The following is a 19,648-nucleotide window of genomic DNA, read 5'->3' as shown; positions in this document are numbered from 1 at the left end:
GATTTTCACAAGCCGCCTCTGCACGGGAAACCACAGAACCCGCCCAGGGCCACAGGACGCCAGCAACTGTTCTTGCTCCCTTGTGCTAACTCTACGCTTCTAGCATCTTCACTGGCAGGAAGAGAGCCACCAGGCAGGCTGTGGGTGACCTAAGAACTGGGGAAGTCACCAGGCTCCTGGGGGCACAGCACTTCATCATGATCGGAGTTTGAATTTTTAATCAGAAAATTGATGTAGGATTTTGAAAGTCTGACGATCCTGCCTCGGCAGGATGGTGCACACGAGGAGCCTGGAGATGAGGTTTAGACATGGATAACGTGCCTGGCTGCAAGGGGCCAGGTGTACACTGCAGGGTGAGTGAAGGCCAGGAACTCAACAGCCAGTGACTACCCATGCCAACAGTTCCAGCTAGTTTGCAGATCAGAGGGTACAAAGCTGGACTCTTTAAAATATGCAATCTCTGGGGCCCGGCGCAGTGGCGCAAGTGGTTAAAGGTCCTCGCCTTGCACGCCCGGGATCCCATATGGGCGCCGGTTCTAATCCCGGCAGCCCCACTTCCCTTCCAGCTCCCTGCCTGTGGCCTGGGAAAGCAGTCGAGGACGACCCAAAGCTTTGGGACCCTGCACGGCCCGTTACGCTCACTTGGGGAGCGAATCATCGGACAGAAGATCTTCCTCTCTGTCTCTTCTCTCTGTATATCCGCCTTTCCAATGAAAAAATAATAAAAATAAATCTTAAAAAAAAATATGCAATCTCTGTGCCAAAAAGAAAAATAAAGATGCATCGTGGTGGTTAATCCCTCTAACTTTCCCTGACTGGGAAGGAAATCACCTAATGAAAATAAACGCAATTTTCCTGGATTTAAATGAAAAGGGGAAAGAACGGGCTTCCAGGGCAGTGCTAGGGCAGGACCTGCAGCAGCACATACCTGGCGTTTGTGGTCTGCGGTGGGAGACGACCGGGACCTCATGTGGACCGGGGCGGCCAGGACATCGGAGCGCTCTAGCAGATCCTCAGCTGACACCGACTTCCCGGCCCTGCTGGCCATGGCTCCCCAGGAAGAAGGTCCCCCAGGGGTCTCGTCCAACCACTGGGCGCCCCTCGGTGCACCACGAGCTCCACTCAGCAGCTCCCTCGGGGTTGGGGGTTCCACGCGTCGCCGTTCCACGAGGAGACGACCGCCTGCGAAGGAGCTGCTGCGATCTCGCGGGCCCTGTGGCAGCTCGGAGACCTCCCTGCGGGGATGCGGGGCGGGTTCCCGCAGCGAGCTCAGGCTGGTGGCCGAGCCCAGCCCCGGACTGTCGTGCGCAGCAGGCCCCGGCGCGAGGTAGGTGCTCTGGGCGCGCTCCCGCAGCGGCGTGGGCTCCTGGGGGCCGCCGGCCGCGGCCGAGGAGGGCCTCCGGCCGGTCTTGCGCTGGATGTAATCGGCCAGGGCGCTCTGCTGGAACTGTTTGAGCTCGGGCCCCGACAGGCTGAGCGTCGAGCAGGCCCTGCCGTCGCGCTCAAAGACACGGCGCCGGTCGGCCACGGTGCTCTCAGGGAAGCGCGGCTCCTGCCTGGGAGGGCCCATGGGCGCTGGCTCGGGCTCCTCACAGACGCCCACCTCGTTCATCTTCTCCGGCTCCGAGTAGGAGCGCTTCTTTTGCTCGGGGGTGAGGCGCCGGCGGCCCGCTCTCCTTGAGGCTGCAGCAGCGGTGGGCACGGCCCGGGATGCATCAGCGCCCTCAGCCGGGCTCACGCTGTGGCGCTCGCGTGGCGTGTGCGGGGAAGAGGCGGGCGCAGTGGCGGAGGGCGCTGGCGCCTCGGGGCTCTTCAGGCCCACATGGGCCGAGGCCGGCCGTGGCCGCCAGGGCCTGGATGCTCCCGGGGCCCCGGGCTCGAGGTCACGGCGCCGGAAGGAAGTGGCTCCCAAGACGCGAGACTGTGCGTCCTTGATGCTGTTGCGGTAGGCGCGGGTGAAAGGGGCATCCGGCGGTGGCGACTCGGGCGTGCTGGGCCGCGCCTCCCGCCAGCCAGCCTCCTCTTCCTCCTCGCTGAAGAGCTGATAGGAGCTCTGGCTGCGGAGCAGCCTGGCGTCCGGCCTAGAGGGTTCTGGTGCTCGCAGGGTAAGCCCTCGGCCACCCGCACTGCCCCTCCTCGGCTGCTGGCTGCCCGGTGGCCAGGAGCCCTCTTCCAGCCTGGGGTCCCCATTTCCGAAGCGTAGCTCTCCGTTACGCAGCGCCTCGGCCGACTCGGAGAAGCGGACATCGGGTTTTGGTTCCTCTGGATCGTTCGCACAAGTCCCTGGCACCGTCTTGTTGGGCCAGTAGTGCTGGCCGGAATTGGTCACACTCGGGGCTCTCTGAATGCCCAGCTCTCGCTGCTCGATCTTAGACACTTTTTCCAGCACTGAGCAGTGGGGCCTCCCGTACTGAAGGCCCTGCAAGGCCGAGGCACTGCTGGAGCTGAGCCGCCTGCGGCCCAGGCCAGATGCTTCCTGGTACGGTGGGCTCCGCAGCTCTTCCAGTGTGAGGTCTGAACTGTGGAAGGAGGAGGCGGCGCTGGTTCTCCCCTCGGGCCGTGGGTAGCACACCGACCTGTCCAGGGGGCCCCTGTGCTCAGGAGTGGCCCTCTTTCCAGAGTCTTCCACCAGGGCATTGCCACCACAGGTGAGCCTGCCCCCCTGGGTTCCTCCCTGGGCTCCCCCTGCGAGATCCAGGCTGCTTTGCTTTCTGAGACTGTCAGGAATGTTCTGGAGAGATGAGAAGGCTGACTTGGTTTTGCCAAAGTTGGTCGTCAGGCCCTGGCCTAGGTTTTCTCTATCTGGCCTGTGCCGGAAGTTGGCATTGTGATCCTCCTGGAAGTCGCCTTCCCAGGGCTCTGAGGGTCTGGACGGTGGCCTGTCCTCACTCACTGGCTGTACTGGAGCCACGGGGCACTGGAGGCTGTAGGGACCCTTTCTCTCGCTGTTGCCTTGGTAAGGGGTGAGATGTCTCTTCCAGGAGGTGTCCTCGGCGTTTTCAGGTACTGAGGAGAAATGGACTCTGTAGGGGACAGCTTTGGCTGTGGTTTCAGATTTCCTCTCCATGGAAGAGGGCAGATCATGTTCGGTGGCCTGGTAGAAGGTCACTGTGGGCCTGTTGGCCCCGTTTTGGTTCCCGTTCTCATCAAAGGAGGCCACCCTGCCGCCCCCACCCTGGGATGCTGGGTGTGCTGTCTCCTTGGCCAGCACAGGGTAGAGCACGCCGTTGCTGCTGGCAGGAGGCTGGGGCACCTGAGCGAAGTGTGGCTCCAAGGAAGGTACCGGGTAGATGCTGCTGGGTAGCAGTGGCTGGCCGGGCTGGGCCTTCTGGCCATAATGGTGCCTGGGCACCACGGGGGGACTGTTCTCGGGACTTTTCTCCAGCACTGTGTGCAGCTGGTCCTCTCCCAATGCCTCCTTCAGGGAGCCCAAGCCAGGCTGAGGCCGGCAGAAACGCTTCTGCTCCAGGCTGGACCAGGAGCCTGGCCGTTCGCGCTGCCGAAAGGCCGCATAGCTGTCGCTCCGGGTGGGCGGCAGAGGTGCCCCTGTTTTCAGAGGCAGGTTGTCTACGGAGGCAGCAGTCTCCAGGGAGCTGGGACACTGCTGGCTCCAGGATGGAAGAGGCGCTCCCTTGCCCCGAGGAGCACTGTGCCATTTCTCATAGCCCTGGCTATCCACGGTCTGCCGACCCGGGTGCAGCAGGGCCGAAGAGTTCACCTCGTACTCGGCGGAGACTCCCCGCCGGGTGTCATAGACGGTCTTGACGTAGCGAATGTCTGCCTGCTTCATCCCTTCCAGCAGGCCGGCTCGTGCAGAGGTCATGTCCATGGAGCTGGAACGCTCCCGGCCAGAGATGCCAGGGGGCGGGTACTCCAGGATGCTGGAGCTGGTGGAGAAGGAGCTGTAAGCAGAGTCTCTCTTGCTGTGCAGGTGGCCAAGCTGATCAATGCTGCTGGTGGACTTGGCCGGGGAGAGGAGATGGCAGGCTGGGTAGCTGGCACTAGGCTCCAGGCTCTCCATGCTGCCCTGGGAGCTGCACTGGTCAGGGCTCCGCCTCAGATATGCATGCTCGTAGGTGGAGAGGTCGCTTGTCGAGGAGCTGGAAGAAAGCAAGACAAGGCAGTCAGCACCGCTGGAGTGGATCGTGTGAGCAGGCTTCCAGGCACAGGACCAGCTTATAAATGCACTCTCAGAATGATGTTTGGGTTTGGGAAGGGTGGGTAAAAAGGGCCATATTTGGGCCTTGCTCAGCTTCCCAGTGTGTCATTGCTAGGAGTAACTTCCTGACACTACAGCCGAAGCGTGCCTCTAATTAATCACCCAGGCCTGCCAAGCAAGGGACCAGGAGCATGGAGGAGGCCATGTGACCACTGGCAACAGGCATAGCAGTGTGACGTGCTATGCGCTGGGCCTGACATTCTGCAGGAATGAGAGTGGTGGGAGAGGGAAGAAAGAGGGGACAAGGGGAAAGAGTGATGTTTGTGTCAACTGGGCTATCTATGCAGAGGAGGAGAAGGGCTTAGTAAGAGAAGAGGCACGCGATGGATGAGGGAGACTGTGCGCATGGATACGTTTTTAGTTAATATCTTTCCTTTTTATGGAATAGAAGGCTACCCTCTGGCAGGCCTCCTGGAATCTCCACTGTACTGGAGACAATTTGTTTGTGGCGAGGAAGCTAAACACAAAGCTGAATGATAAGAGAAATGAGATTTAGGACAAGTGAGAGGCAGGGATGGGGGCAGCCTTGGAAGCAGTCTTAATTAGAGGCGGCTCGTAGGGGCCTGGGAGTTCATCACCCCTGGACAACTTCCCAAAGTCTCAAGCCTCTTTGTACATGGAGAAGGGTGGGACCTCAGTAACGAGCTCCTCTGAGCAGATTCCAGAGCCTGCAGGGGCAGGTGGTGCAGCAGGTGGGATAAAGAATATTCTCGATCCTGGTGTGGCATACTCCAGAAAGGTGCCTCAAAACAAAATGATTTACTGTTAGTTTTAACCATTAATCCAAAATATACTTCAGCAAAGAACTCTTAAAATCTCAACATTGGGGGCCGGCATTATATCACAGCACATTTAAACTGCTGCCCATGTGGGCAACAGTTCAAGTTTCAGTTGTTCCACTTCCAACCCACTTCCCTGCTAATGTACCTGGGAAAGAAGAAGAAAATGGCTTAAGTGCTTGGGCCCCTGCTACTCATGGAGGAGACCAGGATGAAGCTCCTGGCTTCCGCCTGGTCCACCCCCTTCCATTGGGGAAGTATACTAACGGATGAAAGATAATCTTTGTCTGTCTTCTTTCTCTCTCTAACTTACTGCCTTTCAAACAAATTATCATTTAAAAACTCAACAATTAAGCAATCAGCCTGGTTTTAAAAAAAAAGTCAAAGACCTCAACAGACACTTCATTACCAAAGATACACAGATATAAAATGAGGACAACAAAACATACTCGGCATCATTTGCAATAATAATGATATGGAGCTGGCACAGTGGTATAACAGGCTAATTCTCTGCCTCTGGTACCAGCATCCATATAGGCACTGGTTTGTGTTCAGCTGCTCCACTTCCAATCCAGCTCCCTGCTTAAGGCACGGGGAAGCAGTGGAAGCTAGCCCAAGTCCTTAGGATCCTTCATCCACATGGGAAAACCTACAAGAAGCTTCTGGCTCCTGGCTCTGGATGGACTCAGCTCCGGCCATTGCAGCCATTAGGAGAGTGAACCAGTGGGTGGAATATCTTTCTGTCTCTCCTTCTCTCTGTAAATCTGCCTTTCCAATAAAAATATGCCACCATACACCCTATTAGAATGGCCACAACTCACAGCATTGACGATACTGAAGGATGGTGAGCATGTGGAGTCGTGGGAACTCTCGTTCCTTGTTGGTGGACAGGCAAAGTAGCACAGCCACTGTGGAACATCCAAACTCTTACCATACAATCCAGTGATCACTGGCCAAAGGAACTGAAAACTTAGGCCCACACATACATGGATGTTTACAGCAGTTTTATTCATAACTGCCAGAACTTGGAAGCACTCGGGATGTTCTTCCGGAGCCGAATGGGTAAACTACAGTATATCCAAACAATGAAATAGTCATCACATTAAAGAATGCTATGAGGCCGTGAGAAGTCATGGAGCAAACTCAGAAATGCATGTTACTAAGTGGAAGGAGCTTACTTGAATAAAGCCGTATGATATAATAGAAAAGGCCAAACAATGGAGACAGAAGATCAGGGAGAGATGACATGGTGGTAGAGATTTGAGGGGTGGGAAGACACAGGGAAACTGTTATTATGAAGATGACAATGGTGGATAAGTCATTATAAAATTTCCCAATCCCACAGCCTACAACCCCAACAGTGAACCCTGTGCAAATGCTGTGTCAACACCGTTCATCAGTCATGACCTGCTTTTAGGGTGATGGCGGAATACAAGTGTGTGGGGCACAGGACGTTTGTGGGAAGTCGACCTTCCTTTCAGTTTTATTGAGAACTTAAAACTGCTGTAAAACATAAGGCCTTAGGGGAAAAAAAATGTGTGTATGTGTATGGGCATATTAAGATACTTCAGAAAGTTCATGGAAAGTGTATATTAGAGAACAAACCATTTATGGATCTCCACATAATTTTTGCCCCAAAATAAACTTATATTTTAATTCCATCAATGAAGCACTTTGTTATGGGGAAGCTATATTGGGAGGAATAAGTGGTTCAAAAATTAAACAGGAAACTACATATATCAAATGTTTATGACTCACTTTTCTCTAAAGAGGGTAGATTACTAAGAGTTCTTACCTAAGATTTTCCATTTTTAACTGGATAGGCATTTAAGCAGTACTCACTTGATGCAGTTAGGATGTTTCTAGGTCTCATGTAAGTAAATGTGATACCCTGTTGGATACATATGGATGAACTGTCTCCTGTCAAGAGACTAGAAGGGCCAGATTCCCAAGTCAAAACTAGTCCTGGAATTTAGGGAAAGGGCCACATCTGTAGCAGCTCACCTCCACAATATAAATGTCCTCAAGCAGAAGAAGTTAGCTTACCAGCAGGAGCCATCATGCTTTGGGAGGGAAAGGCATAACTAAAAGGAAAGTGGATGGAGACTCAATACCGATGCATATATAATGGCTAGACTTTCCCATCCTTGCCACAAACCCCAATACCCAGATCCCCTCTAACTGGAGAAGCCTGTGTTAGGAAAGCATGGAGTAGCCTGGTTGAGGATAATTACGGATTACCCCATTGCTTCCTTTGGTCCCCTTTAACAGGAGAGTCAGAGCCAGGACTTCCAAAGGCAATGAATGCCGTTGATCCTGTAAGGGCAGTGTTGGTAACAGACACTGTTTAATCCTCCCAAATGTTGAGAATTTCAACAGTCTCTTTTTGAAAAGGTAATTAAAGCCTAACTGAGGAACACACAGAGAACCAGCAAAGTGAGTAAAAGCTGATGAGTAACCTATAGCCTCTCTATGGAGTGGCAAAATGCTATCACAAACATATCTCAAAATATAGATGAACCTAGAAGTAGATACAATTATCACGTATGTCCAGCCAGCAGGGTTCTAGCAAGTTCCTTCCTGTAGCAAACTTCAGCTAGAAAATATGTGAGGCCTATGTGTGGTGCCCACCTTCCTGGTCAGGCAGAGGCTGTGCCCCTTGCAGCACCCATTCCCAAGCTGCCAGGGGAACATGGGCCCTGCAGTCACCCTTGACATCTCTATCTGGACACACTCATTTGAATGGCCTCCACCATTCCTGCTTCCAGGATGGCTCCTGCAAAGATGAACAGGAGCAGCCTGGGACGAGGGTTTGCAATCCTGTGAAGGGTCCAAACCCCAAAAGAACAGCCTTACCATGCCTGCGGGCAGTGCTCTTACCTTGGCCTTGCTACGTTCCTGTCTGCCTCTTCTCTCATCCTGCTGGCTCTCTGCACTCCGGCAGGATGGCTTACTCACTGGCACTCAAACTGCCCACCTCAGGGCCTGATGGCCTCTTACCTGCAGTTCCTGCTACTGGAATGCGGTTCCCCGACTCACTCCTTTCCTTTATTCCAATCTCTGTGTCTAAGAGCTCTTCTGGGATGAACTAAATAGCATCTCGGCTTTCCTTACTTCCTCATCTACTTTTCTCACAGCTCTTAGCACCACGTGATGCTGTATTATCTCCCTTTGGTCTCAGGAAGGAGGCTTCCTATGAAGGACGGATGTGCCCATTACAAAATGTTCATCCAGTGGTAGACACAATCTACTCTTATCATTAGTTGTATGTACAAAGTAGATTTAAATACCTATAACATACCATAGAGTATAATAAATATTCAATATATTTCTTATAGTCACAAAATGGTAATTCCTCGGATAGTCAAATACATTTGGAAAATGCTGCGCTAAAATAAGTCAAAAGTCAAACAATTTTACTTAACTACAAGACTATGAAAATAAACTTGTTCATGTGCTGTTCTAAATGAGAACTATACTAAGCATGCTTTCTAAACTTTTTTAAACGTAGAAACTTCAGGCCCGGCACGATAACGTAGTGGTTAAGGTCCTCGCCTTGCATGCCCCCGGATCTCATACGGGCCCTGCTTCCCATCCAGCTCCTGCTTGTGGCCTGGGAAAGCAGTCGATGACAGCCCAAAGCCTTGGGACCCTACACCGTATGGGAGACCCAGAAGAGCTCCTGGCTCCTGGCTTCGGATCGGCTCAGCTCCAGCCGTTGCAGCCGCTTGGGGAGTGAACCGTCCGATGGAAGCTCTTCCTCTCTGTCTCTCCTTCTGTGTATCTGCCTTTCTAATTCAAAAAAAAAAACTAGAAACTTCTTCCAAGGAGTGTCAAATATATACTTGTTTCTCATTAGGCTAAGGTTTTTTTAATATCTGGTTCACCACTGTATTCCCCATAATCAGAAATCATGAGACACAGTGGATACTCATACATGTTTATTAAGTGAATGAATAATTGAAGATGAGTAAGAGCTAGCATTTAAATATTTTCTCTTAAAAAAAAATCTATTTCAGAGACCGCTCTCATCTGCTGGTTCACTTCCCTAATGACCTCAGCGACCACGGGTGGCCTAGGCCAGAGGCCAGGGAACTAATTTCTGCCTTCCTCAGGGGTGGTAGGAATCCAGTGGCTTGAGCCATCACGTGTTGGCCCTCAGGGTCTGCATCAGCATTAGCAGCAAGCTGGAGCCACAGCTGGGTAGCTGACCCAGTGATTCTAATTGGGATGCAAGCGTTTAACTTCCAGGGTAAAAGCCCATTTTAAATTTTTTATTTTCAATAAAGTACTTTGCTGTAATTTTTTAAAAAAGCTCTCTTTACTTCTTTGAAAGAGGGAGGTACACGGAAAGAGATCCTACATCTGCCAGTTACTCACGTGTCTTCAATGGACAAGGCTAGCCAGGCCAGAGCGAGGAGCTGCTTCCTGGTTTCCCACACTGGTAGTGGGGATCCATGTACGGGGGCTATCTTCTGCTAAACTCTCTCAGGTGCTTTAGCAGAGAGCTGGACTGGAAATGAAGCAGCTGGGAGTCAAACTGGTGACCATATGGATGCCAGCACGTTGCATGTAGTGGCTCAACATGCAACAACATGATGCCAACTCCCCCAATTTCTTTTCCTTTTTTTTTTTTTTAATGTATTTATTGGAGAGCCAGAGAGAGAGGCAGACACTAAAAGAGTGAGCCCTTTGGGATGTTATACTTTATTTCAGCCTCCTGATGGGACTGGGCTACATGATTTTTCAAGGTCTCTACTAAAGTACTGGAGAGGTAGATGTTTGGCACAGCAGGTAAGACACCTCTTGGGATGCCAACATCCAGGATCACAGTGCTTGTGCCAGAACCATGGATGAGCTCCAGATTCCAGCATCCAGCTGGTGCGTACCCTGGCTCAGGCACCTGGCCTCTCGCCATCCATGGGAAAGACTCCTGGAGTTGTGGATGCCTGGCTTCATGGATCAGCCTGGACTGTTGGGAGGCATCTGGGGAGTTAACCAGCAAATGAGTGATTCTCTCTCTCCCTTTCAAATGTTCTTAAAATTTGAAGGTAAAAGATAGCTTAGTACCATTCTGTAAGATTTCTGTAGGCCAGGGAAAGACGGACAGGGTCTGAGAGGAAGCAGCTGAAATGAGGTTTCTATGGAACTCCCAATTGCAGCCCCGCTTGCAGACACTTGAAATTCACATCCTCGCCTCTCTCTCCTTGTCTGTCCTCCTCACGTCATTCCATCCCTCTCCACTGCTCCTGTTCCCTCATGCCCCTGCTTCTTCCTGACAGTTCCTCAAGATTCAAGACAAAGACTGGATCTCCTGAGCTAAACTAAGGCTGTCCGAGAGGTACCAGCTGATGAGTCGGGCACATATGCCACTGTGCTCCTGAGAATACCCCGGGGCTGCCTCTCCAGGGGCAGAGGCCAACAGAGCAAACCCAGGGGGAGGACTTTCAAGTTGAGGCGAAGCCCCTGCCAGAGCTGCAAGCTCCACAGCTTAGGCGCTGCGTGCTGGGCAGGAGTGAACACACATGAGCTGCGGGGAGGGCCGCCGCAGGTAAGCTGAGCTTTCTCCTCCTCCTTTCTTCCCATGCACTGCCCTTGCACCGACGGGAGGAGACTGGCAGAACACAGAAACAGCCAGGGCCACATCACCAGCCTCAGCCTCCCTGGAAGCTGCCAGGGGGAGGAAGAAGAGGTGGGGGAAATGGAGTCTTGAGATATTTTATTTGGGTTCCAATTCCACTGCTGCCCTGGAAGTAAACATTCTAAGCCCTGACGGGGGTGGCAGGGTCAAACTAGTCTTCCTCCGTAGGGCAGTGCATTTTTTAAAGACCCAGTATGACTTCAGATGGAGGGTTCTGTAAGAAGGTTAGAGGGTAGGAGGCTCCAATGGACAGTATTGCTCAGGGTGAACTGTTAACACACTTGTATTTCTAAGTATGTGCTATGTATGTTCTAAGTATGTGCTCATCCATGCCGTAAACCTTCAAGTTCCTTACAGAGTTTCATCATGCCTCTTTGTCTTTAGGCTGATTACCATAATTAGTTGTGATTTACCGAGGTTAGATTCACCAATCACCAGGAAGGAACACATCAGCCGTACATAGAAAAGACCTTAGATGGCCTTTATTCCAGGGAACTGTGGGTCACGGGCTTCCCTTCCCCATATAGCAGAAAGATGTGAGGAGAGAGCTACAGAGGAAGAAGAGCCAGGAAGAGGGGTAAGAGGGGGTTTTAAGCTCCACCTCCCCAACATGGAAGCTGAAACAGGGCTGCTCCAGCTGTTACTTAGTGAGGACTATTGGTTTGTATCCAAGTAACCCCATTGCTGGAGGGGTGTGCCAGAATTCCGTCCTTCCTGGTTGTAGCCTGAGACCAGGCTGGAAGCAGGCTCTGCCCTCCTCCACAGTTACTGTGGCAACCATCAACTGAGTGCTTCTTATATACCAGGAATCACATATTTTAATTCCTTAAATGATCCAACAGCATAGGAGCTACTAACTTCATTTTATAGAAAAAGAGGCCAAGACCAAAGAGGCTCAATGATTTGCTCAAGTTCACAAAGTGTGCCGGTTCAGCCAAAAACCCTGAAGCAAGAGACCTTCCACTGGGCCAGCCTTTTGCCAAACCCTTAGGTTCCCCACATCTGGCCTTCTAAGACCCTAACACCTCCATCCCAGGAAGCAACAGTACAGTGCCTTCAGACCCGCTTTCTGCAGAGGGTGAGAACTAACCCTTCCAGGGAGGTTGCGGGTAAAGAGGAAGATCAACTACAACCTGGAGGACAAGCAGGAAATGTTCTCTTCCTGTGGCCCCAGGCCAACCTTGATGTGTTGGGAGTTTTATCTGCTCAATTCCCTAAGACCTCCCCTGTGAGAGGCCTGGAATTTGGTCTGTGACTTGACCAGACAGGAGTACTCAGAGCTGAGTTTTGGCTTTGCCAGTACACAGACATCATCTGTAATCTTTCTAGAAGCCACCCCCACCCGCACCCTGGTGCACATGCACACACTTGCACTTGCATCTCAGCCGTCTGCGGGAGTTTGAGATGATGCCCTCTTGCCTTCTCAAGTCCGTTCGGATACCGTTACACAAGCATTTAAACAAGCATTCCCCCCCCCCCCCAGCTGAAAAGCCACAGCGTCTGGTTCCCTCGGGCTACAGTGAGGGGGAGCCACTGCACCGAAACACTTCTTTTTTCTAGCTTCATTGTCTCAGGCCTCAACCTGTGATCAATCCCTTGTTCCATCACACCCACCACAGCTTTCTTCCTAACCAAACTTTGGCTCCCGTAACAGCGACTGCAAAAGCAGAGGAAGGGGTCCCGCGTGGTAGTCTAGTGGCTAAAGTCCTTGCCTTGCATGCTCCAGGATCCCATATTGGTGCCGGTTTGTATCCCAGCAGTCCCGCTTCCCATCCAGCTCCCTGCATGTAGCCTGGGAAAGCAGTGGAGGACAGCCCAAAGCCTTGGGACCCTGCATCCGTGTGGGAGACCCCAAAGAGGCTCCTGGCTCCTGGCTCCAGATCAGCTCAGCTTCAGCCATTGTGGCCGCCTGGGGAGTGAATCAACAGATGGAAGCTCTTCCTCTCTGTGTATATATGACTTTCCAATAAAAATAAAATAAATCTTAAAAAAAAAAAAAGCAGAGGAAGAACAGCCTAGTGGTTCCATGCAACAGTTTTTGAAACCCAGCCTGACTTTGTCTCCACTCGGGCCCCAGTCAGTCATCTGACTTTAAGCAAACTCATCCTTGTCTCGAATTTCCTGTTCTATAAAGTGGGGTCTTAGAGATGCATGTGTGAAAGATGACAGAACATAGTGTACATGCTGAGAAGTCTCTGCTGTTTGGGGCTGGAACTAAGCTGGAAAATCAAGTGGAGAGTTCAGATGCTTAAATTAGACTATTCTGATAAAAACCAGATGCTATTCTGACTAAAGAGAAGGCACGTTTAAGCACCCAGGGAAGAAGCCTGTTTGCCTTCCTAACGCAGTGGCATCATGTGTAACCAGGAGATGCTGGAGAACTGGCAGAGCCCACAGATACCCATAACGACCACAGCATTCAGAATCACCCCGGTGCCCCTTCACGTCGACCAGCCTGCAACAGGATGCCTTTTCAGAGGATGACCAAAGCAGCATGGAGCACTCTGAGACTTGGGATAAATGTAAGCCAGTGTTCCCGAAACAAAGACTACTCCAGCAACTCACCTGGAATGGTAGCTTTGATGCCAAGGAGTGCCGATCGTGCCCTGAGATACCTGCATCATGCTGGCATCGGCGAGGGTCTCCCCAGATTTGGTCATGTGCCACGAGTGGGGTCGGCCTGCAGGTTCGCTGCGCCTGCAGAAACACAGGAAAGGGAGGTCCCTGGCATTAGCATGACCCACAGCTCAGTCTCTCCTCTGACGGTGCTGGTGGACTTGGGAGTCCAGACTGCCACATGCCCTGAGACCAAAAAGCAGTTACATAAACACAAGACAGAAGATTCTGCTGCCTCGTTCTCTCACTCATCACGACTATTCTCTGCCCTATTAGTATTTCACTTCTTAGGCTAACATAATCCCACACTTTCATAGAAATGTGCAGTCATATAAAGACTCCTGCGTAACCCTCGCCTAGACTTCTGACACATCAACATTTTATGTTTTCTCATACTTAAAATGCGTGGAGTGTTCTTGGTTTCTGGACATTCTTCATAAAGCGCACAGCAAGGGGCCAGCATTGTGGCATAGCATGTTAAGCTATGCAGGCATCTTGTATGGGTGCCAGTTCATGTCCTGACTATTCCACTTCCGATCCAGCTCCCTGCTGGTGTGCCTTGGAAAATGAGGTAGATGGACCCTACACCCATAATGGAGACCCAGATGAAGCTCCTGATCCCTGACTTTGGCTTGGGCCCCGCTTGGGGAGTGAATCAGTGGATGGAAGATCTTTATATATGTACCTCTCCCTGTCTCTCCATGCAGCTCCACTTTTCAAATAAATAAAAGAGATCTTAAGAAACCACGTCCGAGTGAGCAGGCACCTTGGTGCTAACAGCCCTTGGGCCCACACCATCTAAAGAACAAGATGCTCCCTAAAAGAGTTTCTTATTTTGCAAGACGCTGACTTCAACTTTTAGCATCCGGCCCTCAAAATACAAAGAACTGATGAAGCCAAAGAGAAAACGTGGGTGTCCTTCAGACGGCAAGGCAGATTCATTTTTGGCCAAAGAGGGAGATGAGCTATTGGGCCTCTCATGATACAGAGCCATGAATGGGAGACCAGAGGGGATAGTTTAGAAATACTTTTATGGGATCCAGGAAGCCACTCTGAAATGATGAAGGCAGTAGCAGTAAGTTACCTAACTCATTGTACTTGGCATTGGGGCTAAAAACCCACACATCCCTTTTCTGTTGAGGAGGAAAAAAAAAAAACCTTTCATCATATAAATGAAAAATTGGCCAATCAAATTTTATTTGTTAAACATATTGGAACAATACAAGGCAAGGGGCCAGGAGCCTGGAGTTCTTGCCCTCATCTTTTTATTGCTGTATGTGACTGTGAGTATGAGTCACTTTCCCTCCCTGTGTTGGCTCATCTGAGAAAGTGGAGGGGGTGGGTGATTGGTGCGGTGGCCAAGGCGCCACTGGGGACAGCTGTATCCCGTATCGGTGTCTGAGCTGGCTCTGCTCCCGATTCCAATCTGCTGCTACAATGCACCCTGGGAGGCAGCCGCAGATGGCTCCGGTGGGAGCCAAGCCACCCACATGGGGGAGCTCAGCTGAAGCCCCAGCTGCCAGCTGTGGGCTGGCCCAACCTTACAGGCACCTGGGGAGTGACCCAGCAGATAAATCCCTGTCAATCCTTGTCTGTTTCAAATAAATTAATAAATTCAAATCTAAACAGTGATGAGATTAATCAAACAGGCTGGCTTCATTTTAATCAGGAATGACTTTAAATAAATAGGAGAGACACTAAGGCTTCCCAATAGAGGACAATTTCCAAAAAAAAAAAAAAAATGCCTAATTACAAATAGTTCCTAGAAAAAGATTAAGAGGGGTGTGTGTGTGTGTGTGCAGAAAATTTCGAAACCTGTTCTTATGCAGAATCTTAAACATCTGTTGCACTTTCCACGAACTCTTTGAAGATTCTATATTTTTCAACTGTCAGCAAAGTGATTATGGTAAAAGGAAAATGGTCTCATGTTTGGCAAGAGAAAAAGCTGCAGGAGGTTTTTATGCAGTCAATAAATACTGAGGCAGAGGAGCCAGGAGTCAGGTGAACCAACTGTTTGGAAAAGTGAGAAAAATTCAGATGTTCCCTGAGATGGGGAGACTGGGGTGTGGATTAAGGTGCTCAGCTCTGAGATCAGGCAAATTTGGGCCTAGAGGCATTCTGTACATTGATGTCACAGAGGTTTTTCCCCCCCCATTGGATTTTAGTTAATTTTCTTTTTTTTTCTTTTAAATACTCATTTTATTGTTAATGAAATATTTACAGAGAGAAGGAGAGACAGAGAGAAAGATCTTCATCTGCTGTTTCACTCCCTAAGCGGCCATAATGGTCAGAGCTAAGCCAATGTGAAGTCAGGAGCCAGGAGCTTCTTCTGGGTTTCCCACACAAGGGTCCCAAGGCCTTGGGCCATCCTCTACTGTTTTCCCAGGCCACAAGCAGGGAGCTGGAAAGAAGTGGAGCAGCCAGGACATGAACTGGCACTCATATGGGATTCCAGTGCATGCAAGGCAAGGACTTTATCCACTAGGCTACAATGCCAGGCCCTTTAGTTAAGTTTCTTAACCACGTGAACTTCCCCCTGTATGAAAGGCAGATTATAATAGAACCTATTCACAGGGCTTCCGTAGGATTAAAAAGCTGGATCATGTACCTGGCACCAAAAACAAGAGCAGGAAATGTTAAGCATCATTATCATCATTCCTCATTAATGAGTTGATAGAGAGCTAAAGACCAGCCCATCCACTGTATGTAGGACAAAGGGAAGGTCAGGAGGAAAGCAGCTGGAGGAGGAGGAGGGGCCAGGAACTTTGCACCCAACTCTGAGATCTTGGGAAAGCATGAGTAATGAGAACAGAGAAGCCACCATGGTCACAGCCTCTAAGAGCCTGGTGTGTCCATGGCAGAGAGTTGCCATTGTGTCCATCTGGGGAGAGAGCCAGCAGGTGGAAGCTCTTTGTTGCGCCTCTCTGTAATTCTGCCTTTCAAATAAAAATAAATCTAAAGAACAACAACAAAACAAACAAAAACAAACAAAACAACAACAAAAACAAACCCTATAGGAAGGAAGAGCATGGTGTCTGGAGATAAACAACAGGGGCCAGGCTGTGGCACTATTTAGCTGCTTATTTGTCCCAGGAGTTTTGGGTTCCAGACAAACCCCATTAGACTGCGCACTGCCCCAAAGCTGAGTCAACCCTTCTCTCAGAGCAGGCAGGACAGAGCCCAAGGCCTCGGCATCTCAGCCATTCAGCCTCCTTCCTGCTGCTGCTCCCTCTGTGACTGCGGAATTCCAGCTCCAGGCACTAGGCTGTGCCTCTCGACCGTGTCCCCGAAGCCCAGCTGCCTCCACCTAACACGGCTTCCTCGCTGACTCAGATGCCTGGCCCACTCCCCAGTTCCGTGCAGAGGCTGGAAATCCTTCCTGCTGTTCCTCCACCCTCGCCTTTGCCCCTCGGGGCTGACGGCAGTCACACAGCCTGGGAGTCAGGCTGGGAGCCCAGTCACATGGGACATGAAGAAATAAGGTCTCTCCTGCATGAGGTACCTGGAAGCATTTCACGCACTCACCACTTGGGCCTCCAATGGCTCAAGATACATAAGGACAAAGAACAGACCGTGATGGTTCGACCCTCTATTAGGGAGCAAGGTCTCCTCTTGGTAGTCAGATGTTAGCTCTGGAACTCCCCGAGGAGCCGTGGATACCACTGAAGAGTGGCATCGGGGCAGCGCTGTGGTGGCATCAGGGTAGCTGTCCAGCGTTCCACCTCCCCCATGACATGGGTTGTTGAGGCGGGAGATGACCTTCTGGTAACTTCAGAGGTATCCTGAAGGGCAATACAGCCCGCTGCTGGCACAATGCCCTTTTGAAGGGAGAGAAGACAAATGGAGCTGCTTCACCCAGGTCAATCACAAAAAAAAAATGTCTCTGTGCTTTAAACATGACAGTAAGACTTCCATTTAAGTGTAAGCTTTCTAGAACTTTCCTCAGTCTTCCTTCCCCTTCAGTCATTTATAGACTTGCTATATGCCAGCTGCTGTGCTAGCATCAGGAATCCAACAAGAATAAAGTATCACAAGACCTGAATAATTCACAGTGCTGCCAGCTGGGCAAAACACTCTACTAGACTGTCAGTCCCCTACCAGAGCCCTGGCACAGGTGCTCGGTGCACACGGAGGAGGGGCACCTCACAACAGGGCAGGAGTGAGTCGAGGTGGCTTCAGGGTTTACTGAACCAGGAAAGATCTCCCCAGATGGGAAAAGGATGGCATGGCGGAAGAGAAACTGTGGGAAAGCCAGGGGACTTAGGGTGAAGAGGACAGAAGAAGTCTTGTAGACCTCCAGAAAGGAGAATGTGACCACAGCAAGAGTGGCAGATGTGCAGGCAGGACAAGAGGGGCCAGGTGGTAAAATGCCTCGCTCGGTGCCACACGAGGGGTCTAGACAGGGGCCAGTGGCCCCGAAACCCCAGAACTTTAGCCAGGGAGAAGCCTGCTCCAGTGGGAGGAGTGGGAAGACATTGCCAGTAACACAGAGAATACGTTGGAGAGAAACAAGACTTGGAGGTCACTGTACTGATATGGGTCTGGCACCAAGACAGTGGCGGTGAACTTGACAAGATGCCTGATCTTCAGGCTACTGAGGGGCAGAATTGTCGCGCAAGTGACCACATGGATATACAGCTGTGCACGAGGACACTTCAAAAATCCATGGAAAAACAGAATGAGGAGACAAGTTGATTTTGGTACACCAAATTTCAAAGGCCACGCATACTTTTCACAAGGTACCTGTTTGCGGACCCTGTGTGTTTACCTACCCTGGGTGGGATATCAGGGTCTAACACAGGTTTAACAAGCTTAAGGACAGGGTGCTGTTGAAGCACACACACACAAACACACTATTAAATGTCTTTTAAAAAGAAAAAAAGGCAAAAACAATCTTCCTTAAGCCATGCAGTACATCCATCTAATGGAACACTAGGTGGATATCAAGAACGGAGTTGTTCTCCATATGGAATTATGGAATGATGATACTGTTCATTGACAATGGTGAGGTAGAAACTATGTGCTAGGTAGTGGGAGCAAGCGTGCATCACCACATACACTAAACAGTACTTCTGAAGGTCCTTTAGAATCTAGCAACAAAGACTGCTATGGAAGAAATTGATCTTCACTGTACTTTGTTTTGTAGCTTTTGAATTTTGTACCATGTCCATGTATTTCTTACTAAAAAGCAAAGTATTTTAAAAATAGCCTCCCATCTCAACTGTACGTTGAGATAACCAGAAACATCAGTTTATAGACTTTTTCAGTGGGGCATGCAATTCCATCAGCATTCCTAAAGAACACAGCCTATTTACACATTTTGGGACCACTCCCATCTTAAAAGATGAAGAAATGTTTTCCTGGGGTATATTACATCATGAAGCAATGAGTTAAGAGTCAGATGACTGAATTTTAAAATTCAGCAAACTTAGTTATGTGTGTATGGGTGCAAATCAGACAAAGCCCTTTTGTTGCATTCCTAACCACAAACAAGGAAGCTTGGCTGCGTGGGATGGACCGGCTGATGAAACTGGAATTAGCAAGTGACACGATGTCCTTTTCCAAGGACCTTGCCCTCACCCAGAGAGGGCCAGGAATGCAAAGCATATTTCTGAGAAAAATCAACAAGCAATTCAGGGGTTTCGAGCAGTGTCTGCTGGTCACCTACTGTAAGTCTCTCACCAGCTCGGGGATGGCTTCAAGTGGTTCATAATCTTGATGAAATAGAAAATACTAAACAAAATCAGAGTGTTGCTCCGTCACTGAAAAAGTAAAAGTGAATGCTTGGTGAGTGCCACGCACCCTTCTAGGCACCTGAGCACCTTGTCACTTAAACTTTCCACGATCTGCCTGGTGTGAGTGAGGAAAAGGAGAATGTCTCAACCTGCCCAGTCATAAAGGCAGAGAGCAAGAGAGGTGATGCTTCTACTCAGGCAGCGACCTGCAGAGCCACGTGGTGAGCGGGGACGGGCAGAGGAGGACACGCTTGAGCGGGTTGTTTTCCTGGATGGTTGGATGTTCCTGCTTCGGGCACGTACAGCCTGTTTGCGAGATGGACATTCATAGCAAGATGCAATGAGAGTCAACCATGCAGAGAGCTGTGGGAACAGCATAGAAGGAACATGACTGCCAAGTGCTTGAGGCAGGAATGAATTTGGGGTTTTCAAAGAATACAACCCAATATGGCCAGAGGCTTGTGAGTTAATAGAGCATACTGGGCCTCCAGTCTTTTGGGGCATTTTGGTCACTGAATAGGGTCTGAGGTTAGCCAAAAACCTTAAGAGTAGAACTTCAAAGACCCTTGTAGGATTGGCATTCTTTGGATAAATGTTCTAACTTAGAACATTCTGAGAGCTAGAGTCACATCCGTCCATTGGCGTTCTTTCGTGAGCT

The 19,648-nt window shown here is 50.4% G+C and overlaps 1 protein-coding gene across 1 annotated transcript in view; it reads right to left on the bottom strand.

The window, feature by feature from the left end:
* Positions 1-19,648, bottom strand: part of SHROOM3 (shroom family member 3) — a 301,901-nt gene that overhangs the window by 16,226 nt on the left and 266,027 nt on the right. The window contains exons 4-5 of the mRNA XM_040966942.1: positions 13,205-13,336; positions 929-4,100 (exon numbers count right to left, since the gene is read on the bottom strand). Coding sequence (XP_040822876.1) covers positions 929-4,100; positions 13,205-13,336 — 3,304 coding nt within the window. The remainder of the gene's footprint in view (positions 1-928; positions 4,101-13,204; positions 13,337-19,648) is intronic.

Source organism: Ochotona curzoniae, unplaced genomic scaffold, assembly GCF_017591425.1.
Source record: "Ochotona curzoniae isolate NIBS_2020 unplaced genomic scaffold, NIBS_Ocur_1.0 scaffold_4506, whole genome shotgun sequence".
NCBI classification, from domain to species: domain Eukaryota; kingdom Metazoa; phylum Chordata; class Mammalia; order Lagomorpha; family Ochotonidae; genus Ochotona; species Ochotona curzoniae.
This window is presented reverse-complemented; position numbering and strand designations above follow the sequence as displayed.